Genomic DNA, 26,553 nt, shown 5'->3' on the forward strand with positions numbered 1-26,553 from the left:
AAGGGGAAGAAAGGTCCAGGACGCGGCCCTCCGTGCCCTCTTTCCTCACCCCGACCAACCCCGACTTCCCTAAGCTCCTGTCAGGCTGAACTGTAACAGGTGGAGACGCCAATGCTGCCCATCCGCGGTAAGCCTGCCTTCCTGGGGCGCCGGCAGAGAACTGAGGGCAGCGTGGCCGCAGGCACGGGCCCCAGGAAGCCTCGCTCAGGGCCGCCCTTCCTCAGGAACTAGGTCTCACAGGCCAAGGAGGTCCTCACCGATGAGGCGCACCCCGGAAAGCCCTGCCGCCCGGACCCTCTGCCAGGGCCTCACTGGTCGGTCATCTTCTCCCAGGGCCCGGATGGGGCAGGATGGGGGCAGAGGTGGAGTGGGGGGTGGGGGAGGTAACAGCAGCAGGTGGGCACTGACTGCCCACCTTCTGTACCAGAACAAGGCTCCAAGCACTCCCTTCAGGGAGCTGTGTGGTGCTGAGTCATGGCTGTCTTTGGCACTGCTGTCCCTTCACAAGGTGCCTCCATATGGGGGAAGTAACATCTCTAAGAAATGAGAAGGCTGAAGGTCCTTGGGCTTTTGCAAAATTTGATTCTTTTTTCTTCCCTGAGTACAAACAAATCTGAACAACTGTTAATTTATACAGGTTTTTTTAAGTAATATGGCAAAACTGCTACGCAACCCTATGACTGGAGGCTTATTTATTTACTAGAAAGGTAAGTGAAGTGGGTTCTTCTGCCCTCACCAGCTCTAGTAAATGGTGGCCTTTCAATATATTCTAGCTTCTGCCATCTCTCAACAAAGTGGAAGAAGAAATGGGAGTTCCCCTCGTGGCTCAGCAGTTAACAAACCGACCAGGATCCGTGAGGATGAGTCTGATCCCTGGCCTTGATCAGGGGGTTAAGGATCCAGTGTTGCCGTGAGCTGTGGTGTGGGTCACAGACGTGGCTTGGATCCTAAGTCGCTGTGGCGCAGATCGGCAGCTGTAGCTCTGATTTGACCCCTAGCCTGGGAACTTCCACATGCTGCAGGCGCAGCAATGAACCAAAAAAAAAAAAAAAAAGAAAAATTAAAAAAAATAAGTAGAAGAAGAAATTATGCTAGAGGGTAAAATCAAATCTAAAGATGACCAATTCGGAAATGCCACTGTTCCCTTTCTCTTCGTGAAAACTTCTTTTATTAGGCCCAGGAAATCAACTAACTGGTTTATATACTTACATTTATTTCCTTATTTATTGTGTGGGTAGATGACTAAATTAAAGAACTCTAAGAATCTTGAAAATAACTGCAATTTTAGTCAAAACAACAACAAAAAAGGTATAGCTGAAAGTGTCCATGCATATGCAGGACAGTGTATTTGAAAGTCAACTGCTGTTTGTCCAATTCCTTTTCTCTCCCATATTCTCCATGGCCAACAGTAAGTTTTAACTCCTTCCATCATTTTTTGCAGGGGGAAAAGGCAAGCAAGCAAGCAAATGAGCTCGCGTGTATGAACCATGCATGTGCCTGTGTACCTAGAAGGCACCCACATACAACCCAACAAACCAGTGCCCTCCTCCACGGAGCCCCACCCTTTGCCAGTGGCCCCACGGCCCCCGCTCTCTCCTGGCACTCTCGGCCTGCACCTCACATTCTGGCCCTAATTCGATTTTTTCACTGTGTTTATCAAAGCGTTAGAAGCCCATCCAGATGCCTCCCAGAGAGCTGCTAGGGGAAGTCACTGCTCTAATTAATTCCTGGTCCAATGCTCATCTTTCCAAAAAGACAGAAAAAAAGCCTGGGGCCCTTAAGGAATTTCTGAGTGAATAAGAATTTTCTATCTACAGTCCAACCAAACTTGGCTCATGGCAGACACTCAGTAAAAATACTGCAAGTCTGGACCTCACACCCTGTGTGTCTGTCTCTACCTACAAAAGACTGGAGAAGATCAACTGGCAAATCTGCAGGCTCTCCTTTGTAAATTAAAGCTCTTTCATTTCCTTAGATAGATGCACAGAGTGTCAGCACTGGAACTTTTAGGGAACATCTGATGCACCCCTCTGGCTGAGGGGCCTAAGGACAGGAGCAGAGCTCCACAGGAACCCAGCTCTCCTGCTGCCCCAGCTGCCTCCTCTGGTGAACAAGCAACAGGTGTCTGGTCCACGGACAGACACCACGCTGGCCTTTAAACTTCTCAAGGTTTCCATTTCATACAAGGGTGTCAAAACATAAAATCTGAGCTTTTGAGTCTGAAGAATAAATGTTAAAAATACAGAAACTCTGGTGGTAACTCATCTTGATGCCGACTTCTGCCCATGAGATTGTGCCCTTTTGTCCTGAGTGTGCCTCTGAGCTGCTGTCCTTACAGAGGTCAGGAGAGGGAGGCCAGGTGAGTTCTGAAACCTCTCCCAACCCTAACTCACTCCCTCTGAACGTCTTTACACCTGATTCTGTCATATGACAACTGGAAATGTTCAAATGCTTTCATCAACTTCTAAGAATTTATCCTATGGAAATAATCAGAGACATATATACACTAATTAGGTAAAGAAAGGTCACTCCTGGCTTCTGAAAACCACAGTATTCAATGGAGGTCACTTGGATAGGATTTAATAGCCTGGAGTTAACACTCAAGTGGCCTAAAAGAGATCATGTATCTAAAAAAGCAATTTGGCAGCAGATGTATTAGCAAATGAGGCCGAGCCCAATATCAGGCCTTTAATCAAAGGCAAAGCCAATTCAGACTCTGTGAAGCCCACCTTTCAGCCTGCACAACACATTAACAAAACTAAATGGCACCTTACCACATTCAATCGCTGTAGTATTTTTAAGTAAAATCAAAGCTGCTTTGGAAACATCTATTTTAAAAACCACATTCTAGATAGAGCTAGATCAATCCTATCTTTTAACAACAAAACCGAATCAAGACCTGCAAAAAAAAAAAAAAATTTTTTTTTTTTTTTTTTGTCTTTTTGCCTTTTCTTGGGCCGCTCCCACGGCATATGGGAGGTTCCCAGGCTAGGGGTCTAATTGGAGCTGTAGCCACTGGCCTACACCAGAGCCACAACAACGTGGGATCTGAGCCGCGTCTGCGACCTACACCACAGCTCACAGCAACACTGGATCATCAACCCACTGAGCAAAGGCAGGGATCAAACCTGCAACCTCACGGCTCCTAGTCGGATTCGTCAACCACTGCGCCACGACGGGAACTCCCCCCCACCTTTTTTTTTTTTTTTTTGTCTAAGACCTTCAAAAAAAATTAAAAAAATTTTTTTTTAATTTTGCTTTTTAGGGCCACACCTATGGCATACAGAGCTTCCCAGGCTAGGCACTGAAGTGGAGCTGTAGCTGCTGGCCTATGCCACAGCCACAGCCACGCAGGATCTGAGCCACGTCTGTGACCTACACCACAGCTCATGGCAACGCTGGATTCTTAACCCGCTGAGCAAGGCCAGGGATCAAACCTGTGTCCTCATGGATGCTAGTCAGATTTGTTAACTGCTGGGCCACAACAGGAATGCTGAAAAAAATTTTTTCTAAATTTTTTTCTTTTTAGGGCCACACCCACAACATACAGAAGTTCCCAGGCTAGGGGCTGAATCAGAGCTGCAGCTGTAGGCCTACACCACAGCCGCAGCAATTCGGGATCCAAGCCTCATCTGCGGCCGATACCACAGCTCATGGCAACACCAGATCCTAGCCCACTGAGCAGGGCCAGGGATCAAACCTGCATCCTCACGGACACTATGTCAGGTTCTTAACCTACTGAGCCACAACAATAACTCCAAGACCTGAAAATTCTTATGAGCAGAACAGCAACGAGTTTAGGTCTTTTTCAGATGAAAGCTCTTAGACTATTTCCAAGCTGTTGACTCAACAAAGTCGACTCAGAGAAAGTCCCTCGACGTCCTGCTGCACCACCTGGTCCCGGCACCCTCCTGTCACTCTATCAAAGCCTCCGGTGCAAGAGGCAACATGCGACCCCTTCCAAGTCCTGATGTCATTCCACCAGGACCCCCCAGGATGAGCCAAGGCCGAGGTGTAGGGGGAAGCCTCCCAGTCCCCAGTGCAATGGCTACTGGCCACCTACACATCGCACTTAGGAAGGAGGACAGAGAGACAAAAACTTACCAAAAACTTCAAATACATCCTCCACAATAAGGGGCACTGGCTGCCGTGGTCACTCCGCAATGCTTGTTCAAACAGGGCACTGATCCGGTGTGTCAGGCCGGTCTCGGGAATGGTGGCATGGACCTCTCTCCCGTCCACCCTACGAGACAAAGGCACCATCACTCCGAGACAGCTCTCATCCCTACACCGCAGTAGGAAGAGATCCGCAAGTACAGCAAACGCCAGTGACAACTGGACTGGTGCTGTCCCCCAATCTGAGGGTGCTGGGGGCAGGTACGGGTACGCTGTGGCTCTTCCAGGGCCGGAAGAAGCCTGCATCCATGGTTCTGTGGTGCCTCCACCACGCTGAGTCTGCCTAGAAGGCTCACAAACTCCTTGCTTCTCGGTTTTCTAAGGAAAACCGACCTTCTCATCAGCAGAATGCAAATTTTACTGTATGGGAAGGAAACACCTTTCAACTGAAAGCAGACTAAATAAAACCTCATGCAAGAAATTAAAAAAAAAAAAAAAGTAAACTGAAATACTATCCAGAAGCAATTCTGAACAGTCAATTTATAACCATAAAGATTCTGGAAGGAATCACGATACCTTAGCTAATATGTTCCCAAGCCTATCATTTAGCCTTTAGATAAACTACTGTATCAAAGGATGACACTTAAAACATGCCACTGTTACCATCAGTCATGACAGCAGAGGCTAGTACTTTGTTACTTTGCGCTCAGCACTTCCCCCCCCCCCCCCGCCAGCAACTCTCTGAGGTAGGTTCTCTAAATTATTCCCATTTTGCAGAAAAGGAACCTTCCACAGACATGAGAGACTTGGCCAGATCACACAGCTGGTATGTGGAGGAGCTGGATTTGACCCCAGATTCCAACTCCAGAGCCCACGTTCTTGGCCACTATGCTTTTCTACAGCTTCTCGGACACCTGAAGCCCTGGCAGTCCCCACTCAGGCACCATAAGCTACATTCAGGATCCCAAAAGGCGCAGTCTAGGAAGAAAGCCACAAAAGCTTCTAACGAAAACTGCTGCTGCTGGCAAGTCTCTAATTACTTTTTCAGTGAGTTATTCTACGCCCTTGAGCCCACCCACAGCAGGTGTTCCAGGGCCTGGCCCACACTCGTTTCTGCATTCCTGAGGCCTGGCAGGCAGCAGGCAACCGGCAAGCATTGCTTAATGGTTTGTGGACACATGAACAAAACGCTCCATCATTACCTCTGCACGGTTTCCACCAGGCTTTTCCTCATTCTCTCAGCTTCAATTGCAAACAACCATGGCTCCAAGGGTTTGGCAGACCTGGTCATTGTGTTGAAGAATCTTCTGGTCTTACTGGCACTGTGGGACTTATTCTGAATCTGTACATATGACCTCCAAAGAACCTGGTTGCCAGGATACAACTTTAGAGCCTCCGAGAGAGCCTCTCGCAGAGGAGCCAGAGGGTAGACGCTGACTTTCATGTGGAATCTGAGCAGGCTCGTGTGCATCAGGGCGGCAGCCTCGAGGACACCGCTCAGGCTCCGAGGGCTCGAGCTGCCCTCCAGGCCACAGCCCTCGGCGGACACAGAGCCCTTGAGTTTCGCAAACACCTGCTCATATATCCGCACAGCAGCATCAATCCCAGTGGTCAAATACTGGAAAAGCATAAAGCATTTAACCAAGCTAACCAGGCGGTTGGAGGAATCAGGGGGAGCTGGATCGGAGAGAGAGCCCTCCCCCAAACAGTCCTGCAGCGCGTGCTCATAAGCCTTCCGAGCTTTCAAAATGTGAACAGCCAAGACCTGCCCCGTGTAAGGCCCGTAGGGCCCGTTCTCGGTCAGTCTGGTCAGTATGTGGACAGCTCGGGCTGTAGCGGCCCCTCTCATGTCAGGCAGCAGCTCCACCTCCAGCTCAGCATAGAGGAGACTCAGCTCACAGAGCTCGTGGTCCTTCAGTTCTCTGCTCCCTGCTATGCTGAGTGCTGTATCAAAAACTTTTCTGGCATCTTCTGTGTTGCCGAGCAGCCACTCCAGGTGCGCATATTGCTTCCAGAGGCAAAAATTGTTGCGGTTGTCTGGCTCCTTAAGGAGATTCTTGGCTAGTTTTTTGCAGTTCTTTCCTTGTGACTTTAATCTCTTCTTGTTTTTAGTGTGCAGACACCAAATGACCTAAAGGTAAGAAGACAAGAATGACTCCAAGTGCTCTGTGGGGTTAAAGCAATCCCTTTGTCCTACAGCGTCTAGGCTGCCTTCCTTCGTCATGTGTTTCGGTAAACGCTTAGACTCTCTGAACCGGGAAACAAATCAGGATTTTACCAAAGCCATAGGTGCCCCCAAATGAACATATCCAGCTTTCCAACCAAAACCTCTATAAACAAGGCTTACATACTTCAAATGCTCGTCTCCAAACGAAGGTGACCACGAGATTTTACTTTTTTTTTTTTTTTTTTTTTGTCTTTTTTATCTTTCTAGGGCTGCACCCACAGCATATGGAGGTTCCCATGCTAGGGGCTGAATCGGAGCAATAGCCACAGGCCTACACCGCAGCCACAGCAATGCTAGATCTGAGCTGCATCTGCAACATATACCACAGCTCATGGCAATGCCAGATCCTTAACCCACTGAGCAAGGCCAGGAATCGAAGCTGCGTCCTCATGGATGCTAGTCGGGTTTGTTAACCACTGAGCCACGATGGGAACTCCTACCAGACACTATTTAAGTAATACAGCCTGGTGTGTGCAACCTGCAGTTAAAGGGTCAGAACTTTGGGTGTTAAAATTCAATACTACCTGGTGGCCAGCAGAGGGCAGAAGAGTCAACCCTAGAGGAATTTTGCAGATAATAGCTATAAAGAGCAGGGTAAGTAGCTTATTTTATCTATTTTAATAAGCCCCTAAATCCTCTAACCCTGCTTAAGCTTAAGCTCTGTTCTTGACACTAACTGCTCACATAATCACGGACATCTGGTGATAAAGAATCAATGCAACAAACAGCTCCCCCGCCACTGACCACTGACGAGCTGGGCTTTGCTCTCCTCTTCCCGGGGCCCCTCATAAGGGACAGCTACAACCCCAGGGCCTATTGGGACCCTGAAGAAGGACGGCTGTGGCCCAGCGCCCTGAAGAACACCAGCACCTGGCCATCCCACCTACAAACAGCGGCAGGAAATGAGGTGGGGGGAGGATGCCGGAGTTACCTTTGCGATCTCGTACCGTAACCAGGAGAAGCAGAGCTGAGACCTCTCCGTGCCTGAAAACAAAGGCATCACAAGGTGGAAGACGTTGCGGATGAACTCCTCGCCCTCTCGATGGTGACCCCTGGTCCAGCGCCGGCAACCTAACTGGTCCGTGCGGCCGACACAGCTGATGCCAGAAAATGAAAGGTTGAGGAAAGTCAAGGGCCTTTCATCATAAAGTCCATTATCGAAGATGCTGTTTTCATCCATGGCCTGATAGAGGCAAGAGGCTGGAGGGCTAAAGCCAGAAGGCACACCCAAGAACTGCAGAAAGGCCGAGATCAGCTGAAACTGAAGATCCGGGCTGGAAAGTCGGATCAGAGACTGCCCAATATCATCAAACAACACCTGCAATGAAGACAAAGTCAAGTGACATAATGCAACAAACAAACCTTCAGGTTTTCCCACAGTTCTTTTTATACGGATGTACTAACGAGTTAACATTATTCAAATTACATTTTAAACAGACAGAACGTAGGTTTCTTCTGCAAGATGCAAAAAAGCTAGAGGCCTCCAAAGGCGAGCTGAGGTGGGAGGGTAAGTGCCGGGAGTCCTGCAGTGCCGGCAGCACCCACACCCCTCCTGGGGATCCTCCGGAGGAGGGAGGACCAAAGCGGAAACTTCCAAAGTAGCCTCACGGATTCAAAGAAAATCTAGAATCACACTCACTTCTGAGAACACACATAACTGCTTTTATAGTTACTGTGGTAGGTTGTGGTTGTGCAATTTTTTAATTTTTAAGGTAGGAGATAAGAACCTTACTATTTTGTGGTTTCTTTGTATAAAACTGCTTCAGGAAATGAAAAATATGCTTGAAAATACACAAACAGCAGCAAGGTAAGAAGGAAACTGCGGGAGCAATGGACCCTGTTGAGAGTAATTATAAGGGCCTGACACTAACTGTAACATTCGCAGCTGATTTCACGTAATAACTTTAAAATCGAAGGCCACAGAAACTACACTATGTCCCAGGTCTTGCTTACCTGACTGGTCTCTGTGGCCCTCAGCAAAGAGGAAATCAAAACACAAGCATAATAAACTGGACCACCTGGGACTCAACTTATCAAAACCGTCAATTAATCAGAACACTCTTCTCCTCCAGGCTTTGACTAGAAAAAAAAAAAAAATCTAAGAAATAGTTCACAGCAGTAGCTTGCTCCCAAAACAGGCTTCTAGAAAACCCCCCAAAATGCTGAGCCTTGAGAACTAACTTCTGAAGGGCAACCACGAACTCTGTAGAACCCTCGAACACCAAAGATAAATGCCACCCACTCTTCCCGAACCTTCAGTTCGGCTGGGCAGGAAGCTCAGGTGCTGACTGGCTTCCGTGAGCTCTCGAATCTCCCCCGAAGGCTGGTCCCTCCTTCCTGCCCCGAGGCCACTTTTTTCCTTCTTCCCAATCCTGTATCCTACTTGTCGTCTAGCCACCGTATCCAGGCCCTCGGGAGCCTTCACTCGTGCTGACCCCTCTGCCTCAAGCCAAAGCTCCGGCATCAAAGATTCACTCAACCTCCAGGGCTATTAACCGAGTGCTCAGCACAGGGCAGTGTCATCCAGGCACGGGTGACTCAGCAGTGAAGAGAAAGGGAACAATCCCCACCCTCCCGGCACGTGACTGGTGGGGAGCAAGCACATCAAAGCTCACGGCCTCGCTGCTGTACAACCTCAGTCTGCACCTGTGACCTGTCCCATGCCAAGCAGCACACAGTGGACCCTTAAACAGCACAGGTGTTAACTGGGCAGGCCCACTCACACCTGAGTGTTTTCAGTAAATAGGTACCACAGGACCACGAGACCCACGGGTGGCTGGATCCGCGGCTGTGGAACCGTGGATACGGAGGGTCGCCTGCAAAATTAGAAAGGGGTTTTTGACGGCTCGGGGGTCATTGTTCCAGAGTCAAGTGTAGCTGGTATCTTGTCAGAGTGGCTCAATTACAAGTATCAATGTAGAAGCCCTTTATTTTCATGTAAAGCCTCCGGAGCTGCTGACCGCTAGGCACCAAGTAGCAGGTCCCCAGAAAACGCTAGTTCCTCCCCAGCATGACGAGCCGTACACCACCTGTCCCGACCTGGCCTCCACCTCTTGTATCTCTTGATTTCCAGAGTCAAACCCACCCACACATCCTCAGGGATCCAAGAGTGGGTAGGAAAAGCATCCAGGACAGTGATTTTGAATTTTCAAACCCTGAGCCCTCAGGCTTCGGTGGGAAAAATTAACTCAACAGCCTGGAAGACCATCTCCAGAGAAGCGACCACACAAGAGCCGACCCTCCTCCTTGGAGACAGAAAGGATCAGGTCTAGCACCTCTACGCTCCCCCCACCACCAGCAGCCAGGGAAACCTACTCTGGTTTTCGGTAAGAGGGCGATTTGTGTAGACAGAAGCAGGCCAGCATCTCCCAAGCCAGGCAGGTGCTCCGAGAGCCCAGCTGCCTCCTTTCAGGGACCCAAAGCCCAGCAGGAATGTGGGAAGAGCAAGCCCTGGCAGCCGGGGGGAGGGCCGGTACTCGCCTGTCTCTCTGGATCCTCACAGTCTTCCTCCGTCTGCTTCTTGGTCTTATCAGGGCGCCACGGCCGCCAGTGCCTCTGGTCCCGGGACCGCTCAGCAGCAAGCCAGATCTGCCACCTGGGCAGAGTCTTATCTTTAATTTCCTGCTCGTCATCTTCTGGTTCATCATCATCATCATCATCTAAAAGCAAGAATAAAACTTTCCAGTGCAACTAACCAGCAAAGAGAACCATCATCAACCTTTAAATCTACCTGCTCTGCCAGCCACAGGGCTGGGTACCTGGAATGCCAAGATGAGCAAGAGCCAGGCCCAGACTCACTGGCATTTAGGGACTTTCCTATAATCAAGTTCTCAGGGAAAAAAACAGCAGGTGAGCTGGTGAAATCAGACGGGTGAAATATTCTAAAGCTGTGCTAATGTGGTAGCTACTAGCTGCATGTGACTCACTGGGCACCTGGAATGAGCTGGTGGAATAAATGAATGTCTAGTTTTACTTCAACTAATTTATTAGTCGTATTTTTAATCTTTTTAGGGCCGCACCCGCACCACATGGAGGTTCCCATGCTAGGGGTCAAATGGGAGCTATAGTTGCTGGCCTACACCACAGCCACAACAACGTGGGATCTGAGCTGCATCTGCGACCCACACCACAGCGCACGGCAGTGCCGGACCCTTAACCTACTGAGCAAGGCCAGGGATCAAACCTCCGTCCTCATGAATGCTAGTCAGATTCATTTCTGCTGAGCCACAGTGGGAACTCCAATTTTAACTAATTTTAATTAAAATAGCCACGTGTGGCTAGTGGTATTGCACAACACAGTTCTAGAATGCTAAATGACATTTAATGACATCACTGGTTTAAATTTTTTTCCTTTTTAGGGCTGCGCCCAGGGCATATGGAAGTTTCCAGGCTAGGGGGTTAAACTGGAGCTACAGCTGCTGACCTAAGCAACAGCTCATGGCAACGCCAGATCCTTAACCTACTGAGCAAGGCCAGGGATCCAACCTGCGTCCTCATGCTTAGTGGTTGGGTTCATAACCCACTGAGTCACAACAGGAACTCCTGGTTTGGATTTTCTTAAGCTATCGGAATTTTTAGTCATTTGTTTGTTCACTTGTGTGTCAGGATTTTAAACCCAACAGTCTACCCAAATGCTCTTCTGAATTTCTCAAAGAAAACTAAAATTTATTAATCTATCACTTTCTTCTAAAGACCTACATTGGAAGTAATCCTTCAATCACACTGAGAATGTTACTATAAGAAAAATTATTCCTGTTGAGTCAAACATCAGACTTAAATACCTGAATTTATTAGATTAGGAATTTGAAAGATTATATGGTTTTGGACATATATGCGTAACAATTACAGACTAACAGGAAGTGAAGGTAAGCAGGAAGAAATGGCCATGAGGTATGAAGAAGCACTTCAGAATCGATGATAAATACCAGCCACTCTCCAAATGCCAACCTTGTCGGGATGGACCAAAAAACTTAAAACCAAAAACAGTTATCCATTAGTCTTCTGAAAACTTTCAGTCTTTCTCCTGACAGTGGGTTTTTGAGGACTCCCATCACGTTCATCAGAAAGAAATTCATTAAATTCAGAAGAAGATTCTTTACCACAGAAACTTTGCAGGGAACGCAAGTACCAACATACATCCCTCATCTGACATTAAAAATCAAGGTTTCAACACCTGGATCACCTTTCTGAGAAAATTAACTTTACTTCTGACTACGAGTGACTATTAGACATTTGGACATTTGTCAGAGAAGTACGTTAACTCGGTATCTGTTCATTCCTATGAGAACTCTATCCTCAAAGGCAAGCAGAATAAACTTTAGAACATACCCTGCTGTGTAAGAGTCCTGCTCATTAACAAAACACAGAAACAAAAACAAGCTAAAAACAAGAAATATGCTGAGTCGGTCACTCAGAGAAGGAAGAGTTACTACCCGAAGCTTTCTATCTCAGTAATGCTTCGTGTGGTCTTACACGACGCATGGCTAGAAGGGCAACAGCTACTTCCATTTTGCCCTGCAGGTTATGTTTCTTCATATAGGAAACCAGTGGTATCAGCATGAAGGGCAGTCCCAGTTCTTCTTGGAAAGGACACTCAGGGAAGTCAGCTGAGCCTCTGACAACCCAGGTGTCAGAGGGCATGACCTTCACCAGGCAGTGCTACCCAGAGCTAAGCCACCCCAACACCTGAAGGCACCCCATCTCAAGTGGAGATGGGGATGCCAGCTAGTCTGGAGCTCTGCACTGCCGGGCCGACCTGAGCTATGCCCAAGTTCCCACTTCTCAGCTGAGGGAACCAAGGCCTAGAACAATCACATCTGGTAGAGGAGGCTGGCGGAGCCCAGCCTCTCCCCCGCTCACATTTTCAATAAAACCAGAAGAGAAGCAATTCCTGAATAGCTGAGAGCTGCACTGTCCAATTCAACAGCCATCAGCATGAGGCCACCAAGCACTTGAAAGTGGCTGGTCTGAGTGAGATGTGCTCTAAGTGTAAAATACACATGAGAGGTCAAAGAGTTCATACAGGGGGAAAAAGACGGCAAAATATCTCGTTACTTTTAAAATACTGACATTTTTAAATGTTAAACAAAATACATTATCAAAATTAACTTTATCTGTTTCTTTTTACTTTTTTAATGTGGCTACTAGAAAATGTGAAGTTACACATGTGGCTTGAGAATTATATTTTTGTTGGCCAGGGCTGCCTTGGAAGTGTAACCTGGAAAGTACTTTGCAGTCACTTAGAATGAGTTTTATAAATGCTAGTTAATAATTATTTTATTCCTAAAAAGGCAAGAATTTTTCTAAGAATCTGTTTGTACAGTATCAAGAAAACAAAAAGACTGCCTTAAATACACATAAAAATGGGAGTGGGGGGAGCAGCAGATTAGCAACGAAATTACTAACCAGAAGCAACCCACAAAAGGAAAAAGGAAAACTGCTTTCTTTGGAAAGAAATTCAAGCCCCCACAGTATATGCACTCTACGGAGACTCTAAGGGGAAGAAAGAGTCTGTTCTCCTAGGTCATTTGCTTAATATATTTTTAAGATATTGATGTTTGTATAAGGTTCTTAAGCTAAACAGCTATTATATAAACAACCCATGAAGGCATGAAAACAAATCCTAAAAGAAGATTCACATCTCAGCTGAGAGGCGCCTCACCTGGGTTGACGACCACCCAGCCGCCCCGCTCCTGCTGGTGCATCCAGGCTCTCCAGCCGCGGGCGCCCTTCTCCCCAGCTCGGGGCTCTCCACTGTCCCAAAAGGGCTCAAAGAATTCCACCTGTTCAGGTTTAAAATACAGAGGTTTAGCATAACTGCCAAGCCACTGGGCAAAATAAGGGAAGACTGGCATAAGAGGGGCTTATGATTCTTGAAATCTTGCTTGTCATCATTCTTGGGAGTACATATATGACACATGTGCCAAAACAAACCAACCAGGCAGCTGCCAAGATGGGCCCCTGTGACCCTATTCCCTACCCCGGCCTCATGTGGTACACAGTCACTCCCGGGAGTGGGGGCTGAACCTGGCAACTCCTCCCAACAAACAGAATGTGGCTCAAGGTGACGGGAAGACACTTCTGAGATCAGGTTACAAATAGACTGGCCCAGCCCGTGGAGAGGGACCTGCAGCTGACAGGAGAGCACTAGTTTCCCGGTTCTGACCCTGGTAGGCCGGTCTCACCAGGGACTGTAGCATGGCCGGCTCCTCGAAGGTACAGGCCCCCTTTAATACCTGAAGTCATGCTGCTTTCAAGATCTCTGGATGGGAAGGAGTTTCAAAGTCCCCCCAACCTTTTTTTTTTATTGACATCTAGTTGACTTACAATATTGTATTAGCAAAGTTTCAACGGGACAGTGTGCTCCTGAGGGCATGATCACATCTCACTTATAGCATGTCCCCAACATCCGGCACAGTGCCCAACACACAGCAGGAACTCAGCAAACGTTTGCTGGCTGAACGCGGTGGGTACCCAGTGAATACAAAGGCCCGCGAGTTAAAGCCTGGGCCCTCGCTCATGTGTCTGGCCATTACGCAGGGTGTGGGAGCAGGTGGGGCGGTGGCAGTGGTGGGGGGGATGGAAATTCCCCATGGAACAGAATGTGTGCATGACAATGAACTGCAAAGTGACTGTGTTATCACCTGACAGACACCGAAAGGGAGCCAATAACCTGCTCGGTGGAAGCTTCTGTGAGAAACCTCTTGAAGGGTTCCAAAGGGCAGGAGCCCGGGGGAGTGCACACAAGCCTGGAAGCCAGCACGTCCAGGACGGGAGAGCCACGGAGGGCAGGGCCCTGTGCTCCGAGAGCACGGCGGCCACTCAGCAAGGCGCCTGGCAGGGCTACGACCCCTCTTTACAAGTTCTGCTCTTATAAAGGGAGGGAAGAAGGCACACTCAGGAAGGGTTTTTGAACAGTGTGATAAATGGTTATAACCAATGTATTTATTCCACAGAAACACAGACCAGTAACACCAGACTGCCTGTTTTATGTCATACTACTGTGTCTGGGGTAAGAATGTCTCCCAGTTATAAAGATACAGAAGGTCGTTAAATGAAAGTTTCAAGTTGTCATGTAAATGCTTTGAAACTACAGACCTCCTAGTCACTGGGTGCCTTGTGTTCAGCTCTGTGCCGACAAGCGCTGAGTCCCTCCTCTGGGTTGGGAACATGTATGAAGTTGAGATATGGGCACTTCTGTGAGAGCATTTAAAAACCTCGAGTGCACGGCTCAGTCCTGGATGACGTGTCAGTCCTGGCAGTGCCCTCCCCTCCATCAGAAACTGCCCCCCTCACAGACAGAGAGCGTCAGCAGGGGGATGCGGGTGAGGGCGATTCTGAGCCTGGCCCCCACCACACCCCCGATGCTCCACAGAGGCTAAGAATCACTTCTGTAGCACAGCGTGTTCTTAAAACAGAAAAGCATGTCTTAAAATAACTATGTTATCTGGCTTGTCATACTAATAATCAGTTATACCAATACTATCCAATTTTCTTTTCTTTTTTTGGCTGCACCCATGACATGTGGAAGCTCCTGGGCCAGGGACTGAACCTGAGCCACAGCAATGACTCAAGCTGTTACAGTAACAATGCCAGATCTTTAACCCTCTTGGCCACAAGGGAATTCCTTATCCAATTTTCTTCAACCCAATTTTGTCTAGGAAAAAAAGAGGTTAAAAAACGATGATGATAAAAATAGTCTTTAAGGCAATTCATGAAAACTCCTCAAGATGGAGACCTTAGCCTGCCACGACAGACCTTCGAAAGCTCTCCCTAGAGGCAGATACCCTGTCCGTCTCCCTCCAGGCCCTCTCTGTCAAGGAGGAAACTGAGTTTTCTTGAGTGGAAAAAGGGAAAAGAGGAGTTCCCGTCGTGGCACAGGGGTGAACGAATCCGACTAGGAACCATGAGGTTGCGGGTTCGGTCCCTGCCCTTGCTCAGTGGGTTAACGATCTGGCGTTGCCGTGAGCTGTGGTGTAGGTTGCAGACGCAGCTCGGATCCCACGTTGCTGTGGCTGTGGCGTAGGCCGGTGGCTACAGCTCCGATTAGACCCCTAGCCTGGGAACCTCCATATGCCGCGGGAGTGGCCCAAAGAAACAGCAAAAAGACAAAAAAAAAGAAAAAGGGAAAAGAAAGTTTTCTTATATGGATAGCTCTATGGTAAGGTTTTTTGTTGCTTCATGTCACAAATATTGGCAACCTTCACTCATCATCTAAATGATTAACCCCTTCCCAGTGAGGATCAGTGCTGACAAAGCAACAACATGGACTTTCATTTGCAACTCCAGCCAGGATTTGAGGTGGCGGGAAGGTTAACTGGGGGAGAGACCTGAGACCCAGGGTAGAAGGCAGAGGTAGGAGACAGGACCTGTGGTTTAAAGGCGTGATGACTGTTTCCCTAGTGGGCGGGCATAACGGGCATTTAAACAGGGGCCCTAAGTAAGAAAAAAAGGAACGTAAGTGGGTCTTGACATCTGAGGAGGTGGGGGACCTCCTTTCCTCTCTCCACGTTTCACTACTTTCCTTACGGAGTTTACGTGGAATTGCTGTAACATTTCTAAGGAACGAGCCTCAAGAGGACTGATGCAAAGGAGGAGGTAAACATTTTAAGAATACGATCACCACCTCCCATTATCCATACCCTCCCCAAAAGAGCAGGGAGGGAGACAGGGGACAGAGGAGGGGAGGGGAGGGGAGAGAGGGAAAGGCGGCAGGAGAGGCCCCTGAGCAGAAGCGCACCTGTCCTTTGGTGGGAAGGTCCTTCACACTGTCGGGTTTGAAGAAGGTGAAGTCAACCATGGCCTGGAACAGAGAGACAGCCTTCTCGGAATGCCCTGCCTGCCGCAGAAAGTGGCACTGCTGAAGAAAGAGGCCTGGGGGCAGGGAGAGCAAAGGGGAGGAACCGGGTTAACAGCCCTGGAGAGAGCACAACTGCTACAAATACCCGGTCCAACCCCCAGAACGCCTCTTCCCCGAAGTCAGTGACTGCTGCATTTTCAAAGCTGCGAGACATAAGTGCCCTGATTTAAAAGGACTCACAAGAATGCTGTGATCAAAGCAGTTATTCTCATTTTTTATAGGAAACTATCACAGAACACAAATCATAAAACAAGGCAAGAGGATGGTCTGAATATTGGTTATCAAATATTCAAGAAAAATTCTACGACAAGGATGGCGTAGCAGATTTTTTTCTCAGAAAGCAAAGATCGGTACTCAGTCGATCACTAGATGGCATTATTTACCCGCAATGGTCACCGTGTATTCAGTCAGCTGTAAACAAATCAGGTTTCCATGTTTAAAAATGTCAGTTCATCTTAACTAAGATACAGTGCTATCTACTAAGTAACATTAAGCTAACTGAGCCTATCACAAATGATATCAAATATGAGATATGAGACTCTAAGTCAGCGAGGTAAAAGCTTATTATTTCTGGAACAGTACAGTCCTACTTTAGAAATGAGTAGCAGTATTCAACAGCGGGGATTTGATCAAATAAACACCTGCTATGTGCCAGACACTAGCTAGACTCACCATATATGACCTCGGCAGACATGCACGATACTCCTATAAAGCAGGTATTGTACTACTGTTGCTGAGAGAGAAACCAGAGCTCAAACAGGATGAGAGACCTATCCAAGGTCACAGCAGAAGCCGGTGAAGGACAAACTCAGGATTCAAGTCAAAAGTGATACACTCCAGCTCCTGCACAACATGCGGTCTCCTGGGTCTCGTTACTGGACAAAATGTATATTCTAGTCTCCTTCGGGACACGCCGAAAATGTTAACAGTATAACAACACCAGTAGCCTGTATTTATACAGCGATCCCCAGCCAGTCAGGGCACCCCACAAACATTATTCCCTCATAACTGAGTGAGGTGAACAGTACAGACATCTCAACAGATAAGGCCATCGAGAGCTAGAGTCGTTAAGAGACCTGACTACATCTACTTGGCTAATAAATAGGTAAGCTGAACTTCTGGTCTGGTGATATCTTCCCAACTCTACTGGCTCGAATGCCCCCCACCACTAAGAAGTCGGAGGGGAGACCCTGTTAATCAAAAGGAGTCATAACACTTTTTTAAACATCAGTTTTATCAACTTAAACTTTTCTAAAATGAACCAAAAACAAATCCTCAATTTCAACTAAAGCCAAAAGAAAGCACAGTTCCTCCCCCATAAACGGATCTGGTCACCATGTCCTTACCAAACATGGCCTCCTCGGTGCCAGGCAGCTCAGGGTGAGATAAGATGCTGCCGTCCTTCACAGCAGACAAGGTGCTCAAGCATTTTCCGTAAAGACTCTGAATTTTGGAGATGGAGAAGGTGCTGAACTGACTCTGGCAAAAGAGAAGGTATTTCTGCCAAAGGGCTGTGTTGTTGGGATGTAAAAATATCAGCTTCTGCCACTCTTTGACCAGAGTGGAGGGTTCCCAGAACTCAGTGCAGAGTCTCAGCTTGGCGAGCTTCAGCTCCACGCTGCTCTGGTTGCTCTCGATGGCCCGCTCCAGAATGGCCAGCTTCTTCTCCAGGACCAGCCGCAGGGACCGCTTCCGCTTCTCCTGCTCTCCTTCCTCGATGGCGTAGAGGCCCGGACTTTTCATGACCTCGTCCTCAACAACAAAAACACCAATTTACAAATTTACAAACGTGGAACTGGCGGACCCCAAGGATTTTAACCTGCTTGCAGAGTGACTGACAAGCCCGAGAGAGCTCCTCACTTCTGAAAAGGAATTGCTATTCAGACTAGTATGTCTGATCTTGGGTTTATTTCACCTAATTTTCCTGTTCATTCTCCATTTTTTTTTACTTTTTATTTTTTTGTCTTTTTAGGGCTGCACTTGTGGCATATGGAGGTTCCCAGGCTAGGGGTCCAATCAGAGCTATAGCCACCGGCCTACACCACAGCCACAGCAATGCAGGATCCAAGTCACGTCTGCAACCTACAGCACAGCTCACTGCAATGCCGGATCCTTAACCCACTGAGCAAGCCAGGGATCAAACCCACAACCTCATGGTTTAGGAGGATTCAATTCATTTCCGCTGCGCCACGATGGGAACTCCCACTCTGTCATTTTAAATTTACATTTACATATCAATAACCTAGCATGCAATGTCCTGAGTATCTTGCTGAAGAGCCAACTTTGCCAATAAGACAGCCAAATGTGGGACAAACATGATCATTACAGAAGTGGTTTCAAAAGGGGGGGGGACTAAGACAAACCTATGTATTTCAGGAGGGGGCTCACAGCTCTAAGTGCTCTCCCCTCTGCGATCCTGTGCGTCTCACATGTTCCATTTGTCCTTCAGGAGCACCTCCCCCTGCCTCCTCTCCCTCCTCTCCTTTCACGATTCTGTTCAGGTTTGCTGCAGGCGTGGAAGCCCTTTCTTTTTTTTGTTTATTTATTTATTTATTTATTTGTTTGTTTATTTATTTATTTATGTCTTTTTGCTATTTCTTTGGGCCGCTCCCGCGGCATATGGAGGTTCCCAGGCTAGGGGTCGAATCGGAGCTGTAGCCACCGGCCTACACCACAGCCCCAGCAATGTGGGATCCGAGCCGCATCTGCAACCTACACCACAGCTCACGGCAACGCCGGATCGTTAACCCACTGAGCAAGGGTGGGGACCGAACCCGCAACCTCATGGTTCCTAGTCGGATTTGTTAACCACTGTGCCACGACGGGAACTCCAGGAGCAACTTTTTAAGGGAAGTGAACTGGGATAGCACAACTCACCTGAAAAGCAACAAATGCCATCCACAGCTGAATATCCCGAGGGTTCTCCCGAACCTTCCTGTTAAACTCCTCCACCTTGGCCTTCAGAAGCGCACTCTCTCTGTCGGGCTGTGCGTCTGGCTGCTGGGATTCTTGCTCGGAAGGACCCTGTCCTTGTAACCACTGCGTGGTGGCTTGATCATAAATCCCCAGAGGGTTCAACCAAGTTGTAACAGGAGAAACCACATCCTCTGAGCCCTCCACTGGGATAAACGAGATTGGCTCCGACGACAGAAGTTCAGTTTTACTGCTAATGGCAACTCCATCAATGTTCATTAATCCCACGTTCTTCTTTGTAAAATAGCGCTCCACGTGCTTGTGTGAACGCTTCTTCTCCATGGAAGTCCCCTCCCAAGAGATACACTGCTTCTTAGGGTTAATGCCAAGGCAGGAGTCTCCTTTCCTCTTGTATCTTATTATGTGAAAAAGGAAATAACTTGTTAGGCAAATTAACTACATACATTCAAATCCACCTTGCCTTCAAATTGTTTCCATTTAGAGAAATACAAGGATTAGCAAGCAACTTTTTCTGCCCTTTTGACTTACTCCTCTAGCACAACTCTTCGTTAATGTCTCATGAATTTAAGATCAGGCCTGTCTTCCAGATCTCAGTAACGTGTATCCTCCTGGAGCTTCGTAAAGTCCTGTCTCATACATTATGTCATTTGATCATCACAATCACGTGTGCCAGGCAAGGTGGCAATCACCACCTCCTCTTTTACATTATCCCTAAATGAGGATGCTGAGACCTCAGGTGACACTAGGTCATCTGTCCCCTCGGCCAGTCCCTCTTCCTCAGTACTGTCTTATGTCTCTGCTTAAGACGATAAGGGAGAGGTCCAAGATTCTTTTTTCAATCCTGAAACTAAGTATGTCAAATAAAATTACATTTGGCTATTTTCTACCCTACAGGAAAAGAGGCTGGGTTCTAAAATGCTTTTATGGCTCGTGTAGGCGTCCCCAGAGTTATAAACACATGACTACTGAACTGTGCATGTTTCTGTATGTGTGTTATACAAACAACCCAATTTAAAAATGGGCAAAAGATCTGAACAGAAATGTCACAGAAGACACGAATGGCCAATAAACACACGAAAAAGGGCTCAACATCATTAGTCATCAAGGAAATGTAAATTAAAGCCGCAATCAGATATAGCACATACCCACCAGGACCGCTAGAATTAAAAAGCCTGACAAGGCCAAATGCTGGCAAGGGATGTGGGGAGTAGCGGGGACTCTCCTCTGCTGCTGGTGGGAATGTAAACTGGAACAATCACTTTGGAAAAAGGTCTGGCAGTTTCCTAAAAAAAAAAAAAAAAACTAAACACAGACCTACCCTATGACCCAGCAATTCTATTCCTAGGTATTTACCCAAGAAAAAGGAAACCACATGTCTACACAAAGAACTGAGCACAAACGTTCTCAGCAGCTTTACCTGTAACAGCCAAATCCTGGAAAAAGTCCATGTGTCCATCAACAGAAGAATGGAGAAACAAACGGTGGCATGGCTGCGCAATGGACTACTACCAACAGGGACAAGGAACAAACTACTGATGAACGCCACAGCGTGGATGAAATGTGGCAAAACATTACACCACATGAAAGAAGCCAGACCCAAAAGAGTTCACACCATATGATTCCATTTATATGAAATTCTAGAATAGACAAAAATAATTGATGGTGGAAAAAATGAGAACGGTAATTTTCTCTGGGGAGGTGGGGTGTGGAGTGGAAAGGAGCCTGAGGAAACTTCAGGGTCATGGTGATGCTCTCTGTTTCCACAGGTGTCTGGGTTATACAGATCCATGCACTGGTCAAAGCTAGCAAATAAGGATGCATATTATTAGACTGTATATAAATTTTAAGTCAAAAGAAAAAAACAAATCAAACTCTGGTTAATGATTCATACACCAAAGTATTTAGAGGGCAGTGTGTTGATTTCTGCAATTTACTATGAAACGCATCAAAAGAATAAGACGGGCAGTTCCTGTGATGGCTCAGAGGAAATAAATCCGACCAGGATCCTTGAGGATGCGGGTTCAACCTCTGGCCTCAGTGGGTCGGGGATCCAGCGTTGCCATGAGCTGTGGTGCAGGTCACAAATGTGGCTTGGATCCCACGTTACTGTGGCTGTGGTGTAGACCGGCAGCTGTAGCTCTGATTCGACCCCTAGCCTGGGAACATCCATATGCCACAGATGTGGCCCTTAAAAAAAAAAAGAAAAAAATAAGATGGGTTGATAGAGAGATGAATGGACAGGTATGTGATAAGGAAAGTACCGAAACACAATGCTAGAATGTAGGGTGTGGGTAAATGAGTGCTCACTGTAAAATGCTTTCGATGCCTGCTGCATTTTAAATTTTTCCCACAATAAAATGCTATGGAGAGAAAAAAGCAAGAGAGAAGCACTGCCATCCTTGTCAACTCCCAGAAGGCTCTGTCTCCACCTCCCATCATCTCCTTTCCTTCCTCGCCGGCAACAGGTCCCTGAGAAGCGCTCTGCCGGCCCCTGGCTCCTTCACCGCGCGGGTGTGGAGATTCCCACTTCGGAGCAAGTTTCCCTCACACACACGTCTTCTCTCAAAGCTTTTCTTTTATCCTCTCTCCCAGTTCCCCCTGGATTACTTCAAGATAATCTCTCTCCTTTCCACTTATCAAACAACTGAAGCAAAGGGGTGATAAAATAGGTTAAAATAGGTTATATAGGCCTTTCATCCCCTACGAAATTTTACATTAAAAACTAGACTTGTTCTCCTTAATTACTGTTTTATTTTCACTAAAAATGAACAGTATTTTGGATGTTCAAATAACCTCTTAAAACTGTTTACTGAGTTTTCTGACTTTAAAATTGTATTTTGTAGAACTGATTTTAATAATGTCCTTTTTTAACAAATTAGATGAAAATGATAAAGGAGAAAAAAAGTGACATTATTCAGTGTCAACTTTTAATGTGTGTATATATACATATTTATTTACATATACACATCCTTTTTAAAAACATCTGATATATAGCTTGAGGCTTTTAAGCCTCCCTACTTTTAAGCATTTCCTCACATCGTTAGTTTTAGAAAATACAATTTTTATTGGCTTCAAACTAGTTCACCGGAAGATACTCTAATTTAACCATTTTCCTATTGTTGGATATTTAAGTTGTATCCAATTTATCATTATCATAGAATCTTAATAATTGGACAGGACCTAGGATGTAATTTAATGCAACAGCCCCCCCAAGGCACTTTTCCTATAAAATCCTTATCAAATAACCAGCTAGTCTTCACTTGAATAATTCCAGAGGTAGGACCCCCCACTTTGTTGGGAGGTTCAGTGAATGATATTGCATGTATCTAATTTAAATAAATTCTGGAGTTCCCATCATGGCTCAGTGGTTAACGAATCCGACTAGGAACCATGAGGTTGCGGGTTCGAACCCTGGCCTTGCTCAGTGAGTTAAGGATCCGGCGTTGCTGTGAGCTGTGGTGTAGGTTGCAGACGAGGCTCGGATCCCGAGTTGCTGTGGTTCTGGTGTAGGCCGGTGGCTACAGCTCCGATTAGACCCCTAGCCTGGGAACCTCCATATGCCCCGGGAGCGGCCCAAGAAATGGCAAAAAGACAAATAAAATAAAATAAAATAAAATAAAATAAAATAAATTCAGAAAATGAGGGAGGAAGGGAAGAGGAGAGAAGAGGGAAAGGAAAGATTTCAGAAGAGAGTATATTTAAGTCAAGTTCCCAGTTCTATCCTGAATCCACTTAGTAGCTCTGAGCCCCGGAGCGAACTGGGCAACATAAATTTGCCTTTCCTTCCATGAACTCAAATTCACACCTGCCTTCTCAGTGTCTGGCCTACCTAGGTCCAAATTCCAATTTCACCATTTACTAACAGGGTGACTGTGATCAAGTTTTAAAAAACAAATACACTGTGCCTCGGCTTCCTCATCTGTAAAACAGGGACAATAACAGTCACTATGTCACAGAACTGCTAGGATGATCCAAAAAGTTTATATATGTAAAGTCTTTAGCCATACAGTAAGGGCTAGATAAAGTTTAAATTGTTATTATTATTTCATACAACTTGGCTCCTAAACATAAGCCAACTATTTCATCTGGTGTGTAGCCAAAGAAACAAGAATCTCTTCCAAAAATGGAGGAAAAAACTAGCTGAACTTCACTGACAGATAGTATATTAGTCCTAAGGAATTTTCCAAAGGTACTGTTACACTCACTTTAGAACCCAACCCCTTTCACCATGATGCTCCAACACACACCACGTCACTGCTGGGACGCTCACACTGTCCGAGCCGCTTTTATGTGGAGCCAAACTTCCACTCGCTGGTCCTGGCTCTGCCTTCCCAAGTTACACAGAGCACTGCCAACCCACCTTCCAAAAGATAGTCCAACAGAGCTTGCGAGACAGCGACCACATCCCTGATAGAGGCCAAATGCCCACAAGCCCTCACCTAAGGCTCACATAACAGTGTTAGCCATGCGTCTGCTCACCTTGCTCTCAGTGCCCTGGGTTTGTCAGTATCTCTCCAAAAAGGCATCAAGATTCAGTGCCTGACACCGTCTTGCCACCGCCCTCTGACCAGCAGAGACTGCAGGGGACCAAGACCTTCCTAACCTTCCATACTACGAGCTGTTCAGCTGTTTCCCAGCAAGACCTGCCTCACTTAAGCATTAGTAAACTACCAGGAAATCGCCCCACGCCCTAAGCCCTTTGCAGTAGTCTCTTTGCGGATGTATAAAGTTGTCTCTAACTAGTCTTCTGAGTGAGGTCTGAGCCATTCATTAGTGGAGGCTCAAGAGCTACTCTCTATTAATAGTTTTCCCTTTTTTCATCTATTACTAAATAATAACCCTTTATATTGCATATCGTATCTAATTCCGTAACAAATATTTCTGATATTTGAGTGCAGGGCGCAGGAGTTCTAATCCCCTATTCAGAAATGATGAAGTGGAGGCTCAGAAGGGTCGAAGGATGTGCCTAGGATCACATTACGAGTCAATGGCAAAGGCAGGATAGCCAGACTTTTCTGTTTCCCGACCTAGAGAATGTCCTACCACACAACCTCTGCAGACAATGAAAGAACATTTGAAGTCACAGCAACGCAGGTTTAAATCTCGTCTCTCCTGCTTCCTGGGTGCATGACCCTGAGAAGGTACTTCATCTCTGAAGCCTGCTTTCCCTTGCTGGCTACATCAGAGTGCCCGCCTCCCACGCAAGCAGCTCTGAGGAGCAGACAGGCTAATGTCAGTGAGGGAATGAGCCCCAGATGGTGCTACATACTGTGTGCCCAGTCAGCCTTGGCTGCGTATCCCATATCTGGACAAATACTGTGCTGGCATGGAAAGCCACATAAGACTTTAGGGGGCATTAAAATTATGCAAAAATGGGAGTTTCCGTCGTGGCTCAGTGGTTAACAAATCTGAGTAGGAACCATGAGGTTGTGCGTTCGATCCCTGGACTCGCTCAGTGGGTCAAGGATCCAGCGTTGCCATGAGCAGTGGTGTAGGTTGCAGACGCGGCTCGGATCTGGTGTTGCTATGGCTCTGGTGTAGGTCAGCAGCTACAGCTCCGATTGGACCCCTGGCCTGGGAGCCTCCGTATGCTGTGGGTGCGGCCCTAGAAAAAGACAATTAAAAACAAAAAAAATGCAAAAATGTACAAATATGCTTAAATGTGACAATCATTTACTCACTGCCATGAGGATTTAGTGGATCGTACGGAGATATGAATATGCAGCAAAAAATAACTGATATAAGCTCATTATAAAGGAAATTTTGGTTGGAATTGCTTATGTGATGAGTTATAATGTCATGATGAGTGAAAACATGATTAATATGTTTCCCAAAGCAATGGGAAATAAAATTTACTTTAAAAAGTAATTGGGAGTTCCCGTCGTGGCGCAGTGGTTAACGAATCCGACTAGGAACCATGAGGTTGTGGGTTTAGTCCCTGCCCTTGCTCAGTGGGTTAAGGATCTGGCGTTGCCGTGAGCTGTGGTGTAGGTTGCAGACGTGACTCGGATCCAGCGTTGCTATGGCTCTGGCGTAGGCCGGTGGCTACAGCTCCGATTCAACCCCTAGCCTGGGAACCTCCATATGCCACGGGAGCGGCCCAAGAAATTGCAAAAAAAAAAAAAGTAATTGGCCCATAAAGAATGATAATGACCTTCAAAGGCCTTCTCTTGGCCATATAGTCCATGATTCTCTTCCTTCAGTTTTCGTCTATAAGCTATTTGGGAACAGAGACTATTGTATTACTGCTCATTATGTTCTCAACAACGTCTTACAATAAAATACTCAGTGTCTAAAGGGTTTACTGAGGATTCAAATTATTTTGATTGACAGAGGAGAAAACTTTAAACTCATTACTGAAGCAAATATCATCATCTATCTTTAATATTATCTGGTGATGTATTGCTAGAAACATTTTGAAAGAGTCATCACCATTTAATGTCATTTTCAAAAAATGGCATGTGGGGGGTGGACAAATACAAGGCTTTTGTAATTTTTAAGAATGGTGTATAGATTAGATCAAACGCTTTATAGAGTTTGTCACAATTATTTCAAGGTATTCTTATCTGTTTTTTTCTTTTTTTAGGGCCACACCTGCAGCATGTGGAAGTTCCCAGACTAGGGGTCTAATCGGAGCTGCAGCTGCCAGCCTACACCACAAACCACAGCAATACCGGATCTGAGTCACATCTGTGACCTATACCACAGCTCACAGCAACGCCGGATCCTTAACCCACTGAGTGGAGCCAGGGATTGAACCTGCATTCTCATGGATACTAATCAGGTTCGTTACTGCTGAGCCACAAGGGGAACTCAAGGTATTTTTAGATTCATTCATTAAACAAATACCTACTGAACACCTACATCATGCCAAGCACTGGGGCTTAATAAGATTAATCTGACCTGGAACCTGATCTCCAGGTTTAAACTTTTATTTTAGAATGTGTGATTACTCACCTACGATTGTTTATGCCTCAACAACTTAAGAATGGATAAAACCCAAGAGCACCCATAGGGGGTGCAGCTGGCAAACAGACAGAGACAACACTGACAGCTCAGAGGAGAAGGAAGCCACCTCCCCCCAGTGAAAACCAGGAAAGTCTCGAGGATGGGTACCTTGCTATATCTCCTCGGTAAAGAGACTTATACTCCCAGTTTGCAGGGTCTGGTTTCTTGTCTGTCCTGAAGGTTTCTCCTGTCAGAGGCTGAATGTCCTCAAGCCAAACAAAGCGACGTCCATTGTCAGCAGCAGCATTATTTTCTTGACTGTGAGACAAAGGAAGGTGAGAAAGAAAAAGGGAGAAATATTTTAGATTTAAAAATCTCCCAGTCACATATTTCACATTTCAGAAACATGAAGGTTAAATATTTCAAACTCCATTCGGCATCAAGCACACCTAAGTACATAAGATGTGAA

At 46.6% G+C, this 26,553-nt stretch overlaps 1 protein-coding gene across 10 annotated transcripts in view; it reads right to left on the reverse strand.

Moving 5' to 3' along the window:
* NRDE2 (NRDE-2, necessary for RNA interference, domain containing) overlaps positions 1-26,553 on the reverse strand; it is a 50,579-nt gene that overhangs the window by 5,062 nt on the left and 18,964 nt on the right. For 4 of the 10 annotated variants that reach the window (XR_014811264.1, XR_014811263.1, XR_014811265.1 and 1 more), the window contains exons 4-12: positions 26,253-26,402; positions 19,080-19,530; positions 17,549-17,954; positions 16,083-16,216; positions 13,005-13,125; positions 9,824-10,002; positions 7,275-7,661; positions 5,319-6,247; positions 4,105-4,243 (exon numbers count right to left, since the gene is read on the reverse strand). Coding sequence is in view for 1 of the 10 variants with exons in the window: in XM_021099603.2 (XP_020955262.2) it covers positions 4,105-4,243; positions 5,319-6,247; positions 7,275-7,661; positions 9,824-10,002; positions 13,005-13,125; positions 16,083-16,216; positions 17,549-17,954; positions 19,080-19,530; positions 26,253-26,402 (2,896 nt within the window). In the remaining 9 variants the exon portion in view is untranslated. Of the gene's footprint in view, positions 1-4,104; positions 4,244-5,318; positions 6,248-7,274; positions 7,662-8,296; positions 8,423-9,823; positions 10,003-13,004; positions 13,126-16,082; positions 16,217-17,548; positions 17,955-19,079; positions 19,531-26,252; positions 26,403-26,553 lie in introns of all 10 variants that reach the window. The other 6 variants (XR_014811269.1, XR_014811271.1, XR_014811268.1 and 3 more) reach the window with 3 other exon arrangements.

Source organism: Sus scrofa, chromosome 7 (assembly GCF_054392235.1).
Source record: "Sus scrofa isolate SSC_HxYL_T2T_F1_AM1 chromosome 7, Sscrofa_HxYL_maternal_Yorkshire_Landrace_v2.0, whole genome shotgun sequence".
Lineage (NCBI taxonomy): Eukaryota > Metazoa > Chordata > Mammalia > Artiodactyla > Suidae > Sus > Sus scrofa.